We start from the raw sequence: 21,587 nt of genomic DNA, 5'->3' as shown, positions 1-21,587 counted from the left end.
TAGAAATGATCCAAATAGAAGAATGCAAATAAGTAGGACCCTGGCATCAGCAGATTTTAAAACTTCTCAGGTGATTCTAATAGGCAGCCAATCTTGAGAATAGCTGAACAAACTGCTAGATGCTTTGACAGAATCTCATAGAGAAAGAATCTATTGTGATGGTAGAATGGAAGTCCTGGCTTCTTTCTGACTTTTGGTTGGAAATGATCATGACACTTCTTTGGATAGCTACATGGATAGTTACTTTGGATAGAACATGGAAAGAAGGCTTGTCCCTTCTTTCCACGTTCAAGTGTATATTGTTTCCAATTCATGAAAAAAATATACTTTATAGGTTTATTATCTAAATGGGTTGATCTTTATTCAGGGCTTCATGATCTTTTGACTAGCGTAACCAAAGTCCAGGTTGGAAGTGGTCTCTTAGAGTATTTACCACAGGAGTTTTGAAGCTACCTAGAAATTATTTAGCCTTATATTGTTGGGACAAATGACTTCCAGGGATCAAGAGATTAATAGACATGTGCTTGTGTTGATATTACTGTTCTCCGTCTAATGGCTTGTTCATTAACTCATGACTGTGGTCTTAATTGGGGGCTGTTAATACGTAACGATGGTGTTTTTGAGTCTGGCAGTGTGATAAATTGTGTCTGTGTCTATTCCCTGAGGCTAATAGATTTTTAGTTTTTAAAACTCTCATTAAGCAGCCCTAGGGAAGATAATTAGAGTCACCATCAGTCTGGGCTCTGAAAAGGCACAGTGTTTGGAAGAGGCACAGCTTTTGGAAGCGGATCATCTAATGTCAAATCTTCAACTTGCTAATGAAGGGAACTTGGACAAGTTACTGTGATTTTCTGTAGCCAAGTTTGCTTATCTGTAAAATTGGCAGAGCAATAATAGTGCAAAACAGAAATATAAGAATTAAGTGAGATAATGCTAAAATAATGTGTGGACTAAAAAAATGTGTGAACCAAACCCTATGTATAGTTATTGTTATCTACTTTGTTTTTATTATCCTTATTCATCAACTATAATCTTCTGATTACTTCTTTCAAGGGTATGAAGTTTCTAGAGTAGCACAGGCTCCGTCCAGGTCTACTGTAAGGATAATGGATCAGCCTGAGTAATTTATGACTTTCTTTCCACTATTTAGAATTATGGTACAGATACCTTTATATTTTGAGGCAGTAGAGACAAAGAAGGGAAACGAAAGCAATTGTGGAGGTGGCCTGATAAACTGTTAATGTAGAATACATGAGATTTGAGCTGCTATGTATTTCATGTATCAATAATTTTTGCATGTGAGACTTTAGGAGAGCGTTAGTTATCTTTCCAGCACTGTGATAAATGTTCAAGAAAATCAACTTACATTGATTTTTACACAGTTTTAGATGTTTCAGTCCATGACTGCTGACCCTGTTGCTTTTGGTCTTTGGTGAGGCAGTTCATCAGAGCTGGAGCTTGCATGGCAGAGCAAAACTGCTGAATTCATGGCTGGCAAGTAAAATAGAGGAAAAAGAAGGGACTGGGGTCCCTAGTGACCTAACGACCTCCCACTAGGCCTTCCATCTTAAAGTTTCCACCATCTCCCAATAGTGCCAAGCTGGGTTCAAGCCTTTAACACATGGGCCCTTGGGGGACTTTCTAGTTCTAAACTATAGCAGTGACGAGGCAGGAATGGAGTTTTAACTTCTACAGAATAGTTGTTTAGCAAGTTATCAGCTATAGTGCCTGCAACAACCATTTTGAGATTGTTTTTGCAATGCAAAGGACATCATTAGTTTTGTTTCTGTTTTTAAAATCTGTAAACATTTCTTAACACTTAAAGAATATCTTTTGTCTTAATTGTACAACTCTTTAGAAATTTGTCCTTTTTTGCTTTAGGTAAATGCACAGGATAGGACTTGGATCCTATGCACAGTATAAGAAAACTAACGAGTTCTAGAGGATCCTGGCTTTCCTGGTCCAGTGCTCCTTTCAAGAAGTAAGGGACAGAATGGTTGACTCTCACAACAGCTGTAGAGAGACTTCTTTGACCCATGAAAATAAAACTTCACTCTGGGCACTTCTTATTTGGAAATTGGATCATTCAGGGCCTTTCTGAAAAAAGAGGGAATAATCACAGATACTTTTGCTCTTCTACATTGTTTCACCTGCCTGCAGAATGGAATTTGGGTAATGGCAGGGATACTCAGTTATTTGCCTCTGGAGCCACATTTGCCATCACCATTAACCTAAAGAACCACATGACTCCTATATGACTGGTAGAGTTTATAGAGTATAATGGTGTGTTCATAGAGAGGAAATAGAAGTTTTAAAGAGCCACCAATTAAACATAAAGGGACCCATGTGACTAGAGAACTGTGGTGTGAAAATTGCTGCCTTAGAGAAATGGAAACATCTAAGATTAGAGGCATCCAAATGACAACTGTGCTTACATTTGTCTTAACTATTATTTCTTCCTAATCTTAGAATGTTCTTGTGTACAAAATTTTGTATTATGTGCTTTGAAATTTGAAAGAGGATCACATCTAGTAAAGAGCAAGACAGCATATTATAGTGAATAATTATTGTATCACATTTGGATGGTATTCAGGTTTTGGGGTAAATGCTTTTTACCAAAAGAGCCACTTGTCAGTATGCATTTTTAAACTGACCTGCCAGACTCAACTCAATAGGTAGATTAATAGCCAACGGCATTGTTTCCATGTTCCAATCACCTTAAACTCTGTTCTATTGAATATCATTTTTCATCCCCTTGCAATATGTGGGAACATTCCTGAGCTTTTCAATAACTTTTGGGCACTAAAAGTTCAGGGAAGCCAGGTGTGGAGGCCCACACCTGTAATCATAGCTACTTGGGAGGCTGGGATACAGAGGATCGCCACTGTTGGCCAGCCAGGGTAAAAAACAAAACAAAACCATAGGAGACCTCATCTCAATGGAAAAAAAGCTGGGTGTGATGTTGTGCACCTGTCATCCCAGCTACAGTGAAAAGCCTAAAATAGGAGGACCATGGATTGTGGTCCAGGTGGCCTGGGCAAAAAGCAAAAAAACTAAAATAACTAGAGAAAAAAAGGCCTGGAGGCATGGCTCAGGCTGTAGAGTGCCTGCCTCACAAGCATGAAGATGAGTTCAAACCCTGGTATAAGAAAGAAAAGAAGAATTTCAGGGAGCTGGATGTGGTGGTTCATGCTTGTAATTCCAGTGCTCATAAGCCTAAGGCAGGAGGATCGGCAGGAGGATTACAAATCAGAGACCAAGCTGGGCTACATATGTAACCCTGTCTCAAAAATGAAAAAATATACAGGAAGGAAGGAAGGAAAGAAGGAAGGAAGAAAGGAAGGGAGGAAGGGAGGGAGGGAGGGAAGGAATGAAGGAAGGGGGAAGGAAGGGAGGGAGGCAAGAAGGAAGGAAGAAAGGAAGGAAGGAAGGGAGGAAAGGAGGGAGGGAGGGAGGGAGGGAGGGAGAGAAGTCCATGGGCTGGGAGTGTGAGCTCAAAAGCAATGCATGTTTTTAGTGTGTGTGAGGTTCTTGATTTATCCTCCTATATCAAGAAATAAGCAAACAGAAAACAAAATGCCAAGTTCAGTTTGGGTAGGATGTGGTTGGAAAAAAAAGCCAGCTAGATTACAAAAATTATGTTTCCAAAGAAAAGAAAACCTCTCAATATTGAGCCATCAGCAGCAATGATTGTCACCCAGGGACATTTTTTACTTTGAATAGACTGAGGAATTGGCATTTCCCTGGATGCAGGGTGACTGTTGCTTGAAGAAAGAAAAGTCAGCAATGTTTTCAGCCATTGTGTTGGATAAAGTGAGACTTCAGGGCAACAAGTAAGTGGCCATTTTTTCTCAGGGTAGACTTGCTGAATTCTGATGCCTTGCAGGAGGCTAAAGAACCAGAGGAAGACTTATGAAAAGCAGAGTGAAATCTCCCACAGTTTCACAGTGATTAGGAAGCCAGGGAGAAGGGCCAGCAAGAGAGGAAGTCATAGGAGTGCTGAGTTGACAGCGAAGGACTATAAAGTCATTTCTCACCTGGGGGTGCTCACAGAGCCTCCCTGTATTTACAAGTGCAAATATCAACACTTTGCAGAACAGAAGGCAGCAGCTGACAGACAGAGAACTCCTCAAAGTTTCTGATTTGCATGTATAGTTGAAAGGACAAATTTGAAGACCAAAGAGAGCCTTTCTTTCTCTGAAGGCACATGCTGGATTTTGAGGCTATGGAGGGCAAAATATATAGAGGTATATTGAAACTCCTGAGTATGTCCTGCGCTCTTCCAGATCTGAGAGGCAAAGACCAGCCACACGATTTCACAACAGTGAAAAGTCTGGGAGGGCTACACCACATAGGACTGCTCAAAACAAATGCCACAGACTGGGTATTTAAACAACAGAAACTCAGTTCTGGAGTTGAAAGGTCCAAGATCAAAGTGCTGGTAGGGTCAGCTTCCTCTTGTATATGGCCACCCTCCTTCTACCTCTTAACATGGTCTTTCTTTCCTGCATGTACTTTTCTTGAGTTTCTTTCTACTACAGTCCAGTCCTAATGGACTGGGACATTGCTCTAATGACCTCATTTAACTTAATCACCTCCCTAATGGCCCTATCTCTAAATACAGTTACATTCTGACATTCTGAGGGACTAAGAGTCAAGGCTTCAACATAGGAATTTTGGAGAACCAATTCAGCCCGCAGCATGGAGTCTTAATAAAATCTCAGCCCAGCTCTGTCCCAGATAAATCTCTAACTTGAAGAAGACAGCCCTCCCTCACCCTGCCACTACTACCACACACAGATTTGCTTAGAAAAGGAAAGGGGTCACCTTTCTTCAGGAAGACATCATCAGGGACTTTGACAGTTGCTTGACACTTTTTTAAAAATCACTAAATGCCTTCATAACACAACAACAACAAAAACCCAACAACAAAACCCACAAAAAAACCAAAATAAGCAAAAATTCCTTATTTCAGGCATGATTATGTAAAAATATCTACCATTCTTATTTGTGAACCATTTCATTCTTAAGTGCTCTTCTAAACCACAACTTCTCAAACTTTTATATATATCAGGGGAAACTTATTAAAATGAAGTCTTTGATTTGGCATGCCTAAGACAAACTTTGAGATTCAGCATTCTTTTCCTGTCCTTTCTTCTCTTACTCTCTTCTCTCTTTCTCTCTCTCCTTACCTGCTTCCTTCCCTCCTTTTCTCCTTCCCTCCCTCCCTCCTTCCCTCGATCCTTTCTTCCTTCCTCCCTCCCTCCTTCTCTCCCTCCCTCTCTCCCCCCCTCTTTCAATCTTTCCTTTTTTTCCTGTGCTGGAATTAGAGCCTGCTCTATTACTGATCCATATACCAGCCTGAAATTTTTCATTTTACCAAGCTTCTAAGGGGTGGTTTGAACAATGTGCAGACCTAACAATGCACAGACTTCTGGGTGATGAGTGCATACACTAAAGATCAAGAAAAATTGCCTAAAAATATCAAGATCTCTCTAGCTGTGATTTTGTTAATCTTTTTGTCTTTCAAGGGGAGCCTTATTTCATGGTGTGAACTTTGCACAACACATTTTTGTTAATTTTCATAAGATTTAGAAATGGTTTATAATGCTCATACTTGCACAAAAATCTCATTAATTTTAAAGCAGTAGTTCTTAACTTAAACTGTGTTTTCACATTGGACTCACGTGGCGAGAGAGCCTTAAAAAATGATGATGCCTGGATCCTTCTATTGGAGATTTTGATTTGATCTTCCTAGGATGTGGTTTATGAATTGACCTTGAAAATAAACATAACATAAAAATACCTACCAGCAGATTCTAATGTGTTGTCAAGGTTAATGTTATAGTTTGAATGTCCTACAAAAGCTTACATGTTAAAGGCTTTGTCACCCATCCTATGCTGCTATTTGGTTCTAGAACCTTTAAGAGGTACGGGAGGAATCTGGGACATTGAAGATGTGTCCTAGAGTGAATATTAGAGTCCTGGCCCCTTCCTCTTTTGTTTGTCCTTGTGATGAGGTGAACAGGCCTTCTCCATCATGCTCTCTGCTATGATGCCACAGGTCCAAAGAAATAGGGCCATTTAACCATAGCCAGAAATCTCTGAAAGTATAAGCCAAAATTAACCTTTTCTCCTTTTAAGTTGATCATCTCAAGTATTCTGTCACAATGACTGTGCAGGGTGGGGCTCTTAAGAGTTCATAGTTGCCCAACTGACAGCTATCAAAAAAATTAAGACCTTCATTCAAGAGCTGCATGAAACTCCATTATAATAGCAGCTCCAGGAGGCTTGGAAGCAAATCTTGCCCTAGTGGAGCTTCTGATTCAGAAGCTGTGATTCAGACCTGTGTGGAGAGCCAGCCATTCTACACCTAGAGTTCTGACCTACAGAACTGTGAAATTAAATGAGTGCTCTTTTACACAGATAAGTTTGTGGTCATGTGTTACTCATCAGCAGAAAAGTATCACATGTAATAGTCTAATATATTGGGTAGTGACAGATGGCAGATGGTTTCCTTTCAGGTGATCGTTTGGGGCCTATGTGTGGCTCTGCTGTTGCCAAAGGATAGGACTCTATTCTTCTGGCCATTGGAAGAAGAGACAGTGGAAAGGGTACACTCTGTGTACTTCTAGAAGCTCTGATGTGGATACAGCAAACATCACTCACACAGACATTTCATTGGTGGGAACTAGTAATGGGATTCTGCCTAGGTGAAGGGGGTCCTGGTATTTATAATCCCAACCAAATAGCTTTCTTCCAGAAAATTCATATTGTGGAAGGGGGTTGAACATTTCTGACCCAGTCATGTTTTCATAGTTATGTGTCACATTCCAATACAATATGAAGACATTGTATATTCTATGTTCAGATACATAGTAAATTAGAATAAGGTTTATACTGGAACAAAAACAATGTGCTTGAATGTTGCACTCAATTTTAGAAGAATTACCAGATGTGACAACATTCTGGGTAGAGGATCTGAGCTCTTCCCTGCCCAGGGGTGTTCCTCCAGTATAAGCCACACCTTTCCCTCTGCCTTCTGGCTGAGACAGTGCAGGGAGACTCCTCCTTCTTCATTTACCAATGGGAGATGTATTTGCATGAAACCAACCTCTATCAGCCTCATGGCAGCATGACCTTCTCTTTCTCTCTTTCTGGATCCAAAACACAGCCCTAGCATCCCTACTGCCTCACACTCAACTACTCATCAGTGAAAAACATAGCAACCCTTACCCTCAGCACAGCAACACCCATGGTTTTTGTGAAAGATTGGCTAGCTTAAGGAAATTTCCTTCCATGAAGCTAGGCATTAAAGTGCTGTATTCATCCACAGCAGTGGGAGCCCAAACAACTTCTTGCTTGGGAACAATTAAGGTTAGTGAAATTGTTTCTAGGGAGGTGATGAAAAAGTGAGTAGAGCTCACTACTTGCTACCGGGTTTGGTTTGATTTGCAAGGTAAATTTAGTTGAATTTTAAACTTCTGAGGCTGAGAGAGAAGAAAATCAATCTGCTTTCTGTGAACTTAAGGAATATTCAAGATGGCATGGATAACATGGGATTTTTCTCTATGATCACCCTTATTGATAAGGCTGCCCTCCTTATTTGCTCTCATAAGTCTAGGCCATGGGAAGCTGGAAGAGATTGATTGTATAGTCAGCAGATGTGCTTATGTTCCAGAAAGGGACAGGGAGGGGTATGGTGAAGACAAATAGGGAGAAGAACTGCTGATAAGACCAAATAAGGGAAAATGAATTCCTAAGGAAGGCCAGAAATTCTCAGGAGGTATGACACTGTGATGAAATGGAATATTCCAGATGCTGTGGAGACAGCCAGTGCTTCATTCCTTCCTCTTCAAAAGCCCCATCCAAATTTGTTCAGTATATTACTTTTCAGTGACATAGTCCTTGTTCCTCCCCAGATCCTTATCTCTCTGCCATCCTCTTCCTCTGTCTTCCCTTTCCCTCCTCACTTCCATTCTTCCTTACTCCCTTTCTGTCACTTTCCCCTACTTTCTCTCTCTCTCTCTCTCTCTCTCTCTCTCTCTCTCACTCTCTCTCTCAGTCTAGTCCTGTTCTAAAATCTGAAAAGGATATAATACAACAAGTTATAGGGACTACTGTTAGCCCCATGTGAAAAGAACTGACCCAAACGCAGAAAGATGCTGGAGGTTTGATAACTTCCTAGGTGACATGGGATAACTAAAGGGACTCTGATTTTTCTATTGCCTAGAATAAATAAAAGAGAAAATAATGAGATAAAGCCCACTTATGTAAGATGATAGATAGCTTTTACATTGAATAGCCCCACTCTGTCCCTCCGAACATATTTAACTGTCACTTTCCTGTAAGCCCCTAGAGCAAAATTAGGATGCAAACTCTTTCCTGAACACTGTCAAACTTTTACAACTCTATAACTTATCATATTACATAACACCCTTACTGCCTTATCATTTCTTTCCTTGCCTAAAACATTTACTCATCCTTCAAAACCCAGACCAGCTGTTCTGTAAAGCCTCTACTGATTCACAGGTTGAGTTAGTTATTTTTCAGTCTCAATGCCCATAGCAAATATTCCTATTGTAGCATTATATCACATCTCATTATTATTATTATTATTATTATTGTCTCTTCTACTAGACTCTAGTGCCCAAAGAGAAGGGATGGGCTTAAACCCTATCCTTGCCACCTAGCTTGTGTTTATGTCAGAAAAGCAACACTGATTACAACCTGTGTAACATAATATCAAGAATATTAACTTAACCAAATGTTTTAGAATTTAATATACATATTATTTAAATACACTTTTCCTATGAAGAATCTAACTAGTGATTTAAACATGTCTCAAATATAGGAAAAAAGCAACAAACATGTTTAAACTTCTACCATGGAAAGCGAAAGTGAAGTCCACTTTTCCCCTCTGTCTCTTTGAAGGTCTCTCCCTTTTTCTGCCTTATAAACAGAATATGGCAAACTAGTCCATGAATTTCTTTAATATTTTTCATATATACAACATTGGGATAAAGACTTCTCTTTCCTTTACACTCTATTCATATTTATAAGAAATGATAAAAATTACTATAAATTTAGTTTAATGGGCCATGTTGAAATTGTCACCATTATTCAGACTTTGGTCCAACATTAATCATACGTACACATATAATCCAAATCAGACTTTACACAATTTTATGTATGTTGAGCCTCCTCAGTTTCTGACATTTTTCACTTTATTTGTAAATTCAAGCATATCCCTTTGGAAAATGTTATTTGGCATCAAATTTTTAAAATAATGTACATAGACACGTGAATATGTGTGTACACCTTATGTACGTGTGACTGTTCTATGTATGGAGTCTGTTATAGAGAGGGAAAGAAGAAGAGAAATAGAGACTTATTTATGCACAATGTACGTATTGTTGATATATAAACACCCTGGCTCTGTGGTCCATAACAGCCGTTTCCTCATCCGCTGAGGCCAGCTGATGGCTCTCAGATAATGAGAGCGAACCATGCAACTGGCCCGAAGGACGCTAATGCAGCCACTAAGCTGCAAACGCTCTTAGCCAGTGAGCACTCCGCCAGGCAATTCCCAGTTCAGTGTGCTCTATAAATTGTGGTGTTTACTCTGTTGGGATCTCTCCTTTCATTTATTTTGTGCTCTGGTGAACAATTTGGAGCCATAATGACTGACAAATTGTGCAAGCGATAGTGTTGGATCTGTCATAAAGAAACAAACAACATTAAGCTGGAAGTTGAAAGGCACGTTTTGCCATGGCTTGAGGCTTTTTTCCCCCCAAGGAAATGGAGTTGTATTAAAGATCAGTGAGCCCTTAGGAATGGACTCAAGCCTTTTGACATTGTTGGGGGTATTCTAGACGTCTTTTCTTCCTGGGCTCATTGACCTGGTGTGCTCAGGTATGTCTGCACCTTAGGGATTTGGAGGAAAGTATGACTTGCAGTGCTGCACCTCCTGAGGAATTTGTTAAAATGACCACTGAAATGTTCCCAAGCTGCTGCTTTCACATCCCTTCTGTGGCCACCTGCTCTCCACTGAAGCAGGGCATACTTGCATATCACACTGTATCCACTTAACTGGTTCATCTCATCTGCATTTCAAATGAACTCATACAGGGCTTAAGTTTTCAGTTTTTTCTTGCTCTTGCTACCTTTTTTGGAAGTGAGAAAGAAAATCATGAGGGTTTTTTTTTTTTCATTTGAAACATTTTTTTTTTTTCTTAAGAGAACTAGGCTCAGTAGGTACATATTAGAATTGAAAAAGCTGGGGACAGGAAGGAGCCCCAATAATTTGAAGAGGTTCCCAGGTGGTTTTAATGGATGGTCAGGCTTGAGAGTCACTATTCAGTAGAAAGTATGTACCCACTTAGAATTCAAGGAGTCAATATTTCACTTGAAGTGCTTATAAGAAAAGTTTCCCCAGCTGACTGTGGATTGACATTTTCCCCTTCCCCCAAGTCAGAATTATTTTTCAAATGAATTCAGATGATAATGTCTGATAATTTGACCCAGAATTCTCATATGGGAGGGATATCCTACAAGTGTGGGATTTTGTGCTTATTCAGAGAATACTTATTAAGTATGCCTGGAATTACTTTCTCCTTACCAACTGTATTCTTTCTCTCCAATGTTGAATGAAAGTTGCTATTGAAAGAGATTAAAGGTGATTTGCCTAAATCCTGGATGTCTCTGTATTTGACAAGGAGGTGAAGGGTGAGGATCTAAGCAGCTCTGTCTACTTAGGAAAATCAGGAAGTTTAGAAGCTATAAAAGGGCAGCTTTACTGCATGACAGTGGGTATTGAGCCAGGTATCTTCATTAATGATTAACCACAGAGCTAAATTGACACCGGTCAAGGAAATCGAAGCCCAGCACCAGTAGAAGCTTCTGCATTAGTTTCTACTCCAAAGTCATTTAGGAAATGTTTATTTTTCTCCATAGGTTCGAACCAGTGTCCGACCTGAGCACAAGGATTCCCCGCCAGAAGTTGGGGTAGGTGTTCCTTTTATTCTCATAAGGCACACACATCATTTCCAAATTAATCGTTTGGATTTTCTCTGGTCTCCTGCCTGGTAGCTGACAAATGCAGTTGAGTTAAATTAGCAGGGTGTGATCTGAAGAGGCACAGTCACATATTTGCTGAATTGCATGGAATTCATTCCTTGTCTCCTGAAAATCATTCTTCCTCAATGAATTCATAATTAGCTCATCTGGCTAGAGAGGAACTAGAGATTCATCTCTGGTTGCTCCACAGGTGGCTGAAATGCAATTCTTTTGTAGCCAAATTCCTGGAGCAACAGGAATGTTGCTGGGGAAATGACAGATGTGAGCTGCACCACTGCAGGGGAAGGGCAGGGAACGGGCCATGGAACTATGATGTTTTCTGTTCCTGCCATTTAAACACTATAATGCAGGTGAAGAGAGAGGCTAGTGCTAGCTTGCAGTCCAGTGTTGAAAAAATCCTGCTGAGGTTTCTCTGCTGCATCTGAACTGTCATATTTCCAGCCTTCAGAAGTTGGAAGAGCAGGACAGTACCAGGTGCTTTCTGCTTACACAAGGCTAGACTTGGAGGTGGTAGCTCCTGAAAGCTATAGCCCAGCAGGCTGGGTCTCTGAGATCTGTACATTTAGAGAGGAAACAAAAGTCCCCAAGTAATTGGAGTAGAAGAGGACCTGGGGCTGTGTCAGCTGAAAGGCCTATTTGAAATCCTGCAAACCCTGCACACCCTTCCTGCAGTGTGTGAACTGTTCATTTCTCCTCATTGAAAACAGCCTTTTCCAAATTGCCAAGGGAGCAGTGCAAAAAGAAGCACCAAAGTAGGGGAGTTGAGTCGATTGAGAGTACCAGTTGTCTGAGCATCTGCTAGTGAAGGAGAAGGAAGGGTTACTAGGGCCTTACTCTCTCATGCATCACACAGGTGTCCAGTTTCTCCCTGGGGTTGGAATGAATGACTCCCTTGGACTCAAGTGAGTCTTTGTGCTTTGTTTCTTGACTGCATCTTCAATCTCTCATGCTGCTGTCACTCCCACTGCCAGACACAGTCCTTTCTTTGGTCCCCCAAAGAGCCTAGTAAGCTCCTCAAAGCCCTGGGCCTCCACAGCTACAGGCACATGACTCTCGCTGGGCCAGGGCTGCTGCTCCCCAATTGTTCCCTCTTGCTGCTCAGGGCTCAGCTCTAAGCCTCTTGCTGACTACCACACCCCAGACACCTCCTCAAAAAGGCTCTCATCTCACCCTTTCCATAGCCTAACTAAAACCAAAGATCCTTTGAAATTTATAGCTATCCATATAACTTGTACATTATTTTACCAGGAGGTTCCTTTATTTATTGAGATTCAAGTAGGATGAGCTGGTTTAATTTTTCTCCTCTAATTGCCTTTCACCCCAGCTGCTCCTGTTCAATGTCCCTTCTGCTGGAGGCTTTTCTGACATCTTGACTTAAATGTATAAATTTCTCCCTGTTTTTTTCTCTCACTCACGATCTTGGGAATTCATCTCATTTATGCTAAACTTCAATTCTCTTGTCTGATTTTGTTTCTTCTGCTTTCTTCTCCCACCTTTTCCCTCTGCAAGCTAAACCTGTCTGTGACTCTAGCTACTGGCAGTGTAGGGTCTCACCCCTGTTCTCTCCCTTCCTCTTATTCTGAAATGCTGACTCTACTATGGGGTCAACCTTTGGGGGGTCTTGTCCGGTTTTCCCCACCGTTTATTTTCCTGCCATGAAGGATGTAGTTCTCCACCACCTGCCCACGCCTCATACTTTCTTGCTGCTGAGATACACCACTTCAGCACATGGCTCCAGACGAACCATTTTCTGTGCTATTTGACTTCCGTGAAACTCCCCCGTATTTGCCATGCCATGTGGAAGAAATGAAGGCTGGCTTACTGGTGTTCCTTTCTCTCAGCTCAGTCCTCTTTCTGCTGACACTTTCTACAGACTCCAGCAGCATTGGGCACTAGATAGTCCATGATTCCCAAAGGAGAGACAATCTCCACACACTAAAGGAAGTCAAGATAGTTTAGACACCTCTAGCCTTTTTTCTTTTTTTTCATTTTTATTAGCATTCATTGTACAGGAGGAATTCATTCTGATAATTCACAATAGCCTTACATTGCACATTGGTTAGATTACCCCCACCAGTTCCCCCCACTCACCTCCTTCCAGCCCTACTTAAAGCAATTGCAAGAGGTTTCATTGTTCTATTTTCATATATGAGTATGTATATGAAACACATCAGCTTACCTTCATCTCCTCCATTCACCAACCCTGCCACAAGTACCCCCCCATACCTATTTTACAATCCCGTCTTTCATCTTTCATTCCAAAGTCAATGTTCAAAGGGGATTTTTCATGTATCCCAGCTGTAGTCACCTCCAGTCTTTACAAGTGATTTTTTTCTTAGGCCCTGGCTCCCTTTGACCAGAAGGATAGAGGTATCTTCTTGGAGTTAATTGAGAGATTGCCTTGTTTCCTAAACAGTACACCTCTCAAATTCCTGACCTTCTCTCTTCTAGTTTTGTCTTTATATTAAGTGAATGTCTTATGGTTACTCATGGGCCAGTTTCTCTAAACTGGGTCCTGAATCTGTTATGGTGTGTGTTTGGGTTATTATGTTCTCATCTTTCACAAAATCTCAGCCATACTTCAAAAGTCCCTTGACATTTTGTGACATGCCTATGGTATCAATCAGGAAGTCACTCAGAAATGAATATAAACTGACAAATGGTGACTTAAAACTAATGATTTAGATTTTCTTGGTTTTAGGAAAATTTACTAGGGTTTATCTACTCAAAAATAACCTGGTACAACCAGACTGATCACTTCTCTGCTCTTCCTCCTCTTTTCATAGGGTGTTGTCCATTCTGGCCACAGTACCTCTAGGTATCCAATTCCTGGTTGGGAGAAAAATAAAGAGCGAGTAGCTCAAATTGGGCAACCCTGTATTTTCAGTTATGGGAAACAATTCTGGGAACCCTCACTTGGTACTGTCCCTGACTTATTACAAGGGAGAGTTGAGTCTCCAGCTAGAAAAGATTCTGAATACAATTCTTATTTAAATAAAATCATGGTGCCATTAGTAACACAGTGTGGGCAGTGTGGATTTTAGGTAGGCAATTGGTAATGTCTCCACACTCCTAGACATTACACTCCCTGAGAGCAAAGTCTGTACAAGTTTCTCACTCTAATATTCCTAGCTTTGTGCCTGAAAATTAGAAAATGGTGATACATATTTTAAAGGAATCAGAAAGCATCCCATGATTTTGGTTTGTTAACCACTTTATTTTTTTTGTTCATTCATTTGTTTTTGTTTTGTTTGTTTTGTTTGCAGTGTAGGGTTTAACCTCAAGCTTCATGCTCTACCACTTGAGCCATTTCCCTAAACCTTTTTGCTTTTAGTTATTTTTCCAGATAGGGTCTCATGTTTTTGCCTGGGGTCAGCTTCAGAAGACACAGTCCTCCTACCTAGGCTTCCCAGAAGCTGAAATTACAGGACCGCGCTACCATGTCTGGCTCTCCTTTGTATTTTTCAGAGTCACCAGAATGAAAAGTGGTTTTATTAATGTATATCCATGCACTAATATGTTAAAAAATCTAGCACATTTTATAACATATTAGAACTCAAGTAAACTGACACATGATCACAGAACCAAATTTCATGCATAAAAAGGATGAGCCTCGATGAGAGCAAGTTAGCATGCCTCATCTGCTAATATCCTCATGGTACACGGTATGTTGGGTAGAGAAGCTTTAACACCTTTTGAGTGTCTGTGAAATACAACTGGCTAATCTATATCCTGCCAGTTAATCCTCAGACCACTGCTTTGAGTCCTCCAAGAGGGTTTGAGGGTTTAAGTCATTCACCAAGGACAGATAGCTCTTTGTGGCTATCTGTGCCAGGAGTTCAGTATTCCAACTGAAAATAAGCTAATTACTGTCACTGTGAATCCTTAAACGTGTTCCATATAGGTCTCTGCATTCTTAATCAACAGATACTGCAGGCACCCAACCCTTTCTTGATGACTTAGTCAAGAAGAGACCAATTTATGCCCTTATTATGAAGTATATTCATAATAAAGATGGAATTTTGTAGTAAATGACTCTATCATAAAGATACTATGAATGTTTTCTTTCATTTATTTAACTTCTAATACATTTCCTCCCAATCATTTTCTCTTGCTGATTTTTTTTTCAATGGCAGTAGTTCATGTATTCTTTTCCCCTTATTATGGGGCAAGGAATTATACAACCATTTCTGTTATGGTGGACAGTGAAGAAAACTGTATCAGGGCTATGGAAAAGGGCCTGTCATAGAATGTGTATGTGGGATGTTGTATATCAACTTTGGCTCCTCCAAGACTTTTTAAAACTTACACCATAGATCCTCTGTGTAGTTTTATGAGAATAGGTACACTATTATTGACATATCTATTAGACCTCTAAACTAGCAGTATTCATTCAAAATAAAATGTGTGTGCCACTAAAGACATGTCACATGTGTAATTTTAAATTTCCTACTAGCCCTGCTTTTAAAAGAGTGGAAAGAAATGTTAGTTTTAGTGATAAGGTAGATAATACATTTAACCCAAAATATGCAAAATATTATTTCAAAATGTACTCAATACAAAACAATGTTGTAGTTCATGTTTTTTTTTATAAGTACTATAAATCCAGTGGATATTTTACACTTTGAGAATATCTCAACTTGGAGTAGCCACATTTTAGGTGCTTAAGATAGTGACTTATCTTTTGGGTAAGTAGCTCTGGACAGTACTTGGAAAAAATCAAAAAGGACCATGCAACTTACAGTATAAAGGAAACCTTGCCTTTGCATAAAGACTATGTGAGATGCACATAAGTTATGGAGGTTTGGCCAGGTGGTGGCAATGTGTATGGGGTTGTACCCCTCTAACTTCCTTAAAAGTGACCAGGGAGCCAGTGTGGATCTCAGCATTGAGGTATCAAACCCTAGTGAGCACAATGGGTATCTGTGACTTGTTTCAAATCCCTTCAGAGAATAGCAGGATAAACTGTTTATCCTTACCATCCCGGTGGAGAGTTTGCAGAAATAGTGACCCATTGCCTCTTTCTTTCCACTCTGGTTGATACTATTCTGAAGCCAGGAAAGTAATTAGAATCGTGCATCATGCAATTTAATGATCATTTACTTAGAATCTGTGCACAAGAATGATAACTGAGTACTTCAGTGCCATAAGCAGGCAAGAAAGGTCAGAGTTGCATGTTGCATAGGAAGAGACCCCATCAAACGGAGGGAATTGCCATCTGTCCTAGAAATAAAGCACAGCATGATGGCATGAAAGATTGCTTGGCTCAGAGACAAGAAACCTAGGTTTTAAAACTAACCTGTATATCAACTAGGTCTGAGCATGTGTGAAAGCCAGTTAACTCTTATGGGCTCCAGTTCTCTTCTCTTCAGACTGGTAATACCTTAACGAACCCTAACAGCCTATAAGCATTCAATGCAGTCTAACACAAATGTGAGCTATAAAGAATCATGAGTCACACTTTTCTTTTTATTGTTGTGCTGGGTGGGGGTACATTGTGGCATTTACAAAAGTTCTTACAATGTATGAAATATATCATACTTGAATTCACCCTCTCCACAATTCTCCTTTATCCCCTACCCCCATTTCTGGAATGGTTTCAACAGGTATCATTTTTGCATTTACATACATGTGTACTCATTTTTTGTACCACCTTCACTCTCCCACCCCCTTTCCTTACCACCTCTCCCCTCCCACTGGAACAACCCACTCCACCCAGGAAAGACCTGTTCTGCCATCCTGTTCTCTGATTTTGTAGAATAATAATAATTAAAAAAAAAAACAGAAAGAAAAAATGACATTTTGCTTGTTTGAGATAAAGGTGTCAGCCACTATGTCCAGCCCAGATACACAAAAAAAATTTAAACAAGTTCTCTTAAATTCTAGATAATGCTCATCATGTCATTAAAGATAAAATAAATAAAGGTAGCTACACAGGGAGTTTCCTTGTGATATCTTCATGTATATATTATAACCCCAATTGGTTCATATCCTCTATTTGGTTTTCATTCTACCTTAGTCCCTTTCTTATGGTGGTTTCAGCATTGTAAGAATTCTATATTCATTCTTGTATAGAGACTATATCAACCACACTCATCTTGTGAGTTTCCTTCTTTTTCCCTTCCCCTCTCATATGGTGGGTCACACTTTCTCAACAGTGATACCTGCATAGGATCTCATGGCCTTTATATCTTGTATTTCATTTTTTATTTAGAATTTCTTCTAACGTGTATTTCCACTCATGTTTTCGCTCATGTTTCTCTTTTAATATTGCAGATTGTTTTTTCTTCTTTTTATTAAGAAACTCTTGTCCCTGGTATTTCAGGAGGATGGGTCTGACTTGGAGTCACTGTCATAATCATTTTGCAAGCTAATATCAGTGATGATGTGCTGCCTGTTTTCCTGACAGTGGACTGAATGCTCTGCCTGGATTACTTGAATTTGTAAAACAACAGCCATGGGACAGGGACGGTTATCAGATGCAATTGATTTTAGGCAGAAACAAAAGACCCAGAGTAGTAGGGTAACTTTTCCAGGAGCAAAGACTTCCTCAGGGAAGACCTGACAATGCCTGTCAGTGGGTAGTGAGCCAGGGGGACAGAAGTAATTTAATTATCCACATGACCACTTTTGGACAGAATAACTAATCTAGGAGCACACTTCTAAGTTCTGAGTGCCATCCTCAATGAGGCTTTAGAGTTTGAGTTTGTTTTCATTCTTCCCTGCAAAAACAGCACCAGAGGAGATACAGAAAAGATTGTCCCTTGAATTAAACATGTAATAGTAATGTAATTATTTTTGGATGGTACTTGGATTTGGACTCAGTGCCTCATGCATGTTAGGCAGGTGCTCTATCACTTCAGCCATGCCCTCAGCCCTTTTTTGATTTGTTATGTTTCAGCTAAGGTCTCCCATTTTTGCTCAGCACCACAATCCTCTTATCTATGCCTCCCATGTACCTGGGATAACAGGCACGCACCACCATGCTTGATTGAGATGGGATCTCTAACTTTTTGCCTCAGCTAGCATAGCTATGCAGTCCTCCTGATCTGTGAGTCTTGAGTAGCTGGGATTATAGGTGTCAGCCACTATGTCCAGCCCAGATACACAAAAAAAATTTAAACAAGTTCTCTTAAATTCTAGATAATGCTCATCATGTCATTAAAGATAAAATAAATCTATCTATCTATATTTTAACATTAGCATGGCGTGCTGTTTTTTCCTCATTGTGAATTTAGATCTCAGAAAGAGAGAAGACTGATTTCTCTCTAACTGATGCTCTTACAATATGTTCAGTGGATATTCAAACAGATGAATGATTTGTTTTCCACCTCGGTGGATGGTGATGTTGTAGTCTCCTGTAGTGTCTGATCAGATGACAACTAAATTCTTTGGCTGGTAGATGTTGGAAGCTTTGTACTGAGGTCAGCCTCAGTCAGCCTCTTGGGTGATCAAGAGAAGTGGCCTTCACAGGGCTCCTTAAATTACAATACCATACTCCAATTAGACCTTTTCTATAAAAGTAAAAAAAAAGTAAACTGAGGTCCACTATACAAATTTCTCTTATTAGAAAAGCAATGGGTTCTGGCCCAGGCCACTCAGGTCAGAAATGATTACATGGCTCAAGCAGTAGAGTGCTGCTTTACAAACATAAAGTCCTGAGTTCAAGCCCAGTACAGCCAAAGTAAAAAATAATAATAATAATATTTGGGGCTGAGGAAGTAGCTCAATGGGAGAATGTCTGCCCAGCATGTGCAAACCCCTGGGTTCAATTCCCCAGCATTACTAAAAAAAAAAAAAAATGAGAAAATGGTAAAGAAGATAAGTGGCATTATGTAATAACAACTTTACTTTACAGCAATAACCAAAAAAAAAAAAAAAATCCTCTTACCTTTCTACAGCATCTTACGGACGCTATCAGAAAGCATACCACGGTGGACTCAGAGTCCCAGGTGAGAGAGGTTCTCCTCAAAGATAAATTTCTAACAATCAGCCCCAGATATTCATAAAAAACTCAGACTGTGGCTGAAGGGAAAAGTCAATGAACCAAGTAATACAGCTAGCCATGTCTGTATTTATGGCTATGTCTGTATGTCCAGGACCTCACTAACAGGAGAGAAAAAGATAAGAGACACCATGGCCTCATTGCTGTTCTCAGAGAGGGCCCCACCCGACTGGGGCCTGTATCCTGAACTTGCTACTGTGGTGGACAGCAGGGGCACTTCTGCAGAGAATGCTTAAGGGGGGACAGCCCGGGAGACAGCCCCACCCCCAGCCGGGACCCTGCCCTCTGCAAGGGTAACCACTGGAGGTCTAAGTGCCCCCGTCACCAGATGGAAGGCGAGGTGCCTCTTCCTATGGATTGATGGGTCCAAGCCTCCTGGCCACACTCCACTTCTTGGCATCAATGTTGAGGAGCCATAATGGCAGAAAAACAAAAGGTCATTTTCCTCCTAGACAGTGGAGCCTGTTTCTCTGTTTTACCTTTTTCTCCTGGCCCCTGGTCCAATGACAAAAGTTATCGTTAGGGGCAAATCTGGCCAGCCCATAGAGCGCTAGTTTACCTGGCCTCTGACCTGCTCTTGGGGAGACCTCCTCTTCTGTCACTCTTTCCTCATAGTACCTGAAACTCCAGTGTCCCTGCTGGGACGGGATTTACTATCTCAATTAAAAGCTCAAATTCTCCTCCCCCCAGGCAGCTATCTCTGCTGCTCCCTCCTTCAGGAACAAATAGATCCCACAGTGTGGACTGATGAGATGAGTGTAGGGTGAGCCAGGATGGCCCTCCCTATTCAAATAAAACTCAAAAATCCCTCACAGTTTCTAAAACAATATCCCCTCAAGCCTGAGGGACATGAGGCCTTATGCCTATCATAAATTCCTTAAAACAACAACGGCTACTAATTAGTTGCTCCAGCCCCTATAATAAATTTAAAATTCTTATGAAAGTTAATTTTAAAATACAAGTTACAAAGTAAACAACTGGAAAGGATATAGATAGGTAATAAATGTATTTTTTGAGAAGTTAAAGGAAAAAGGAATGGTTTTTTGGATGAGAAGGGATGTTGTAAAGAAGGGTTTGTCCTAAAGATTGTTTCAAATAGGAAGGATAAGGACAAACCATCAAAGGGTTTAGTATGTTGTTTGAAGGTCTGAGAAAGTTTAAAGGTGTATAATAAAACCTTCGGTGTGTGATAAAATTAAAGTTGAATATAATCTAAGAGTTGTCTAAAAGATTTTTAGAGTCATGTCAAACTTAAATCAAATCCTCTATGTCTGTGAAATAACAAGGTTATCTTAATATTGTTCTGCTCTGAGTAACATCTACAAAAAAACCATTACAGAGAAAGATTTTATCAAAGAAATTATTTGTGTTTTCTGCTGATCTTGTCAAGCTAGTACTACTAAATCACAGTTCATTTAGATATTTGCTTATGTGTCTTAAATGACCACCTTGTAACAGTGTTCTGTTATACTTTATCTAAATATGGTACAAACATTTAAAGATTTAAAGTGTCAATTTATATAAAATAATAAGCTAAAGCTCTCTTTTATCCAAGAGTGTTGCATTTAAATCCTGACAGCCCCTCCCTCCCACAGGTCACCTACCTAGGTGTGACCTTAAAGGGACAGACTCACTACCTGAGTCATAAATGCATCAACCCAATCTTCTGTTTCCCATCCCCCATACCATAAGACAGTTTACAGCTTTCCTGGCAGTTATAGGATTTTGCAGAATTTAGATTCCTAGGTATGTAGTTCCTGAACAGACACCTTTTATGCTCCTCCTAATATTCCTATTTGGGTCTTAGAAAATGTATGGCCATCCCTTTCTCTGAGAAAAACTTGCCTCCAACAGACTGCTCCTCCGGCTGACTACCTGCCTTCTCAGGGAACTTCTCAGAGAGCATGCAAACCAGATCCTGCTCATCCTATAACAATTTCTGTTAAACCAGGGCATCTTGTTCTCCAAAAAGGATCTTCTACCCTCTCCATTGGGACTTCGATGGACCAGCCCTCATCTGGTCATTCTCATGACACCCACTGCTGTCAAGCTCAATGGGTTCCCCAATGGCAGCACCTCTCAAGAAACAATTAGAAAATGGAGAAGGGAATTGGAGAACTCTTGAAATTATCTAGGGGACAACATTTCACAGTGGTTCTCCTGGCCAATGCCCATCCTGATGCCTGTGTTCTTGCTCCCCTATTCTTAAGCTTCCTCCCTTGTGACATACTGCATGTCTGCCATTGCTAATCAAAAATTTCACCAGTTGTACCTCCAGGGACACCAACCCCTACTAACACATCCAGAAGAAAGCTATAATGGACCCTGCTAGAACACTGGGTTATAAACATCAAGAACCCCTCACAGAATGCCTGCTACAATTCCTCGACTCCCTGTGCGAGGATAGTTGGCTGATATCCACCATGCGGAGGCGGAGGATTGGCTCGAGACTCTTTACAACCCATGGCTACAAGAGACCTTCATCAACTTCAGGGAAGAGGAA

General features: G+C 40.4%; 1 protein-coding gene across 7 annotated transcripts in view; it reads left to right on the top strand.

The window, feature by feature from the left end:
- The window catches only part of Inpp4b (inositol polyphosphate-4-phosphatase type II B), a 395,691-nt gene that overhangs the window by 92,476 nt on the left and 281,628 nt on the right, over nucleotides 1-21,587 (top strand). For 5 of the 7 annotated variants that reach the window (XR_012435583.1, XM_074041203.1, XM_074041199.1 and 2 more), the window contains exons 5-6: nucleotides 10,957-11,007; nucleotides 18,981-19,031. Coding sequence is in view for 6 of the 7 variants with exons in the window: in XM_074041203.1 (XP_073897304.1) it covers nucleotides 10,957-11,007; nucleotides 18,981-19,031 (102 nt within the window). In the remaining variant the exon portion in view is untranslated. The remainder of the gene's footprint in view (nucleotides 1-10,956; nucleotides 11,008-18,980; nucleotides 19,032-21,587) is intronic. The other 2 variants (XM_074041202.1, XM_074041200.1) reach the window with 1 other exon arrangement.

Source organism: Castor canadensis, chromosome 9 (genome assembly GCF_047511655.1).
Source record: "Castor canadensis chromosome 9, mCasCan1.hap1v2, whole genome shotgun sequence".
Lineage (NCBI taxonomy): Eukaryota > Metazoa > Chordata > Mammalia > Rodentia > Castoridae > Castor > Castor canadensis.
Note: the sequence above shows the minus strand (reverse complement) of the source record. Positions and strands in the feature narration are given on the sequence as shown.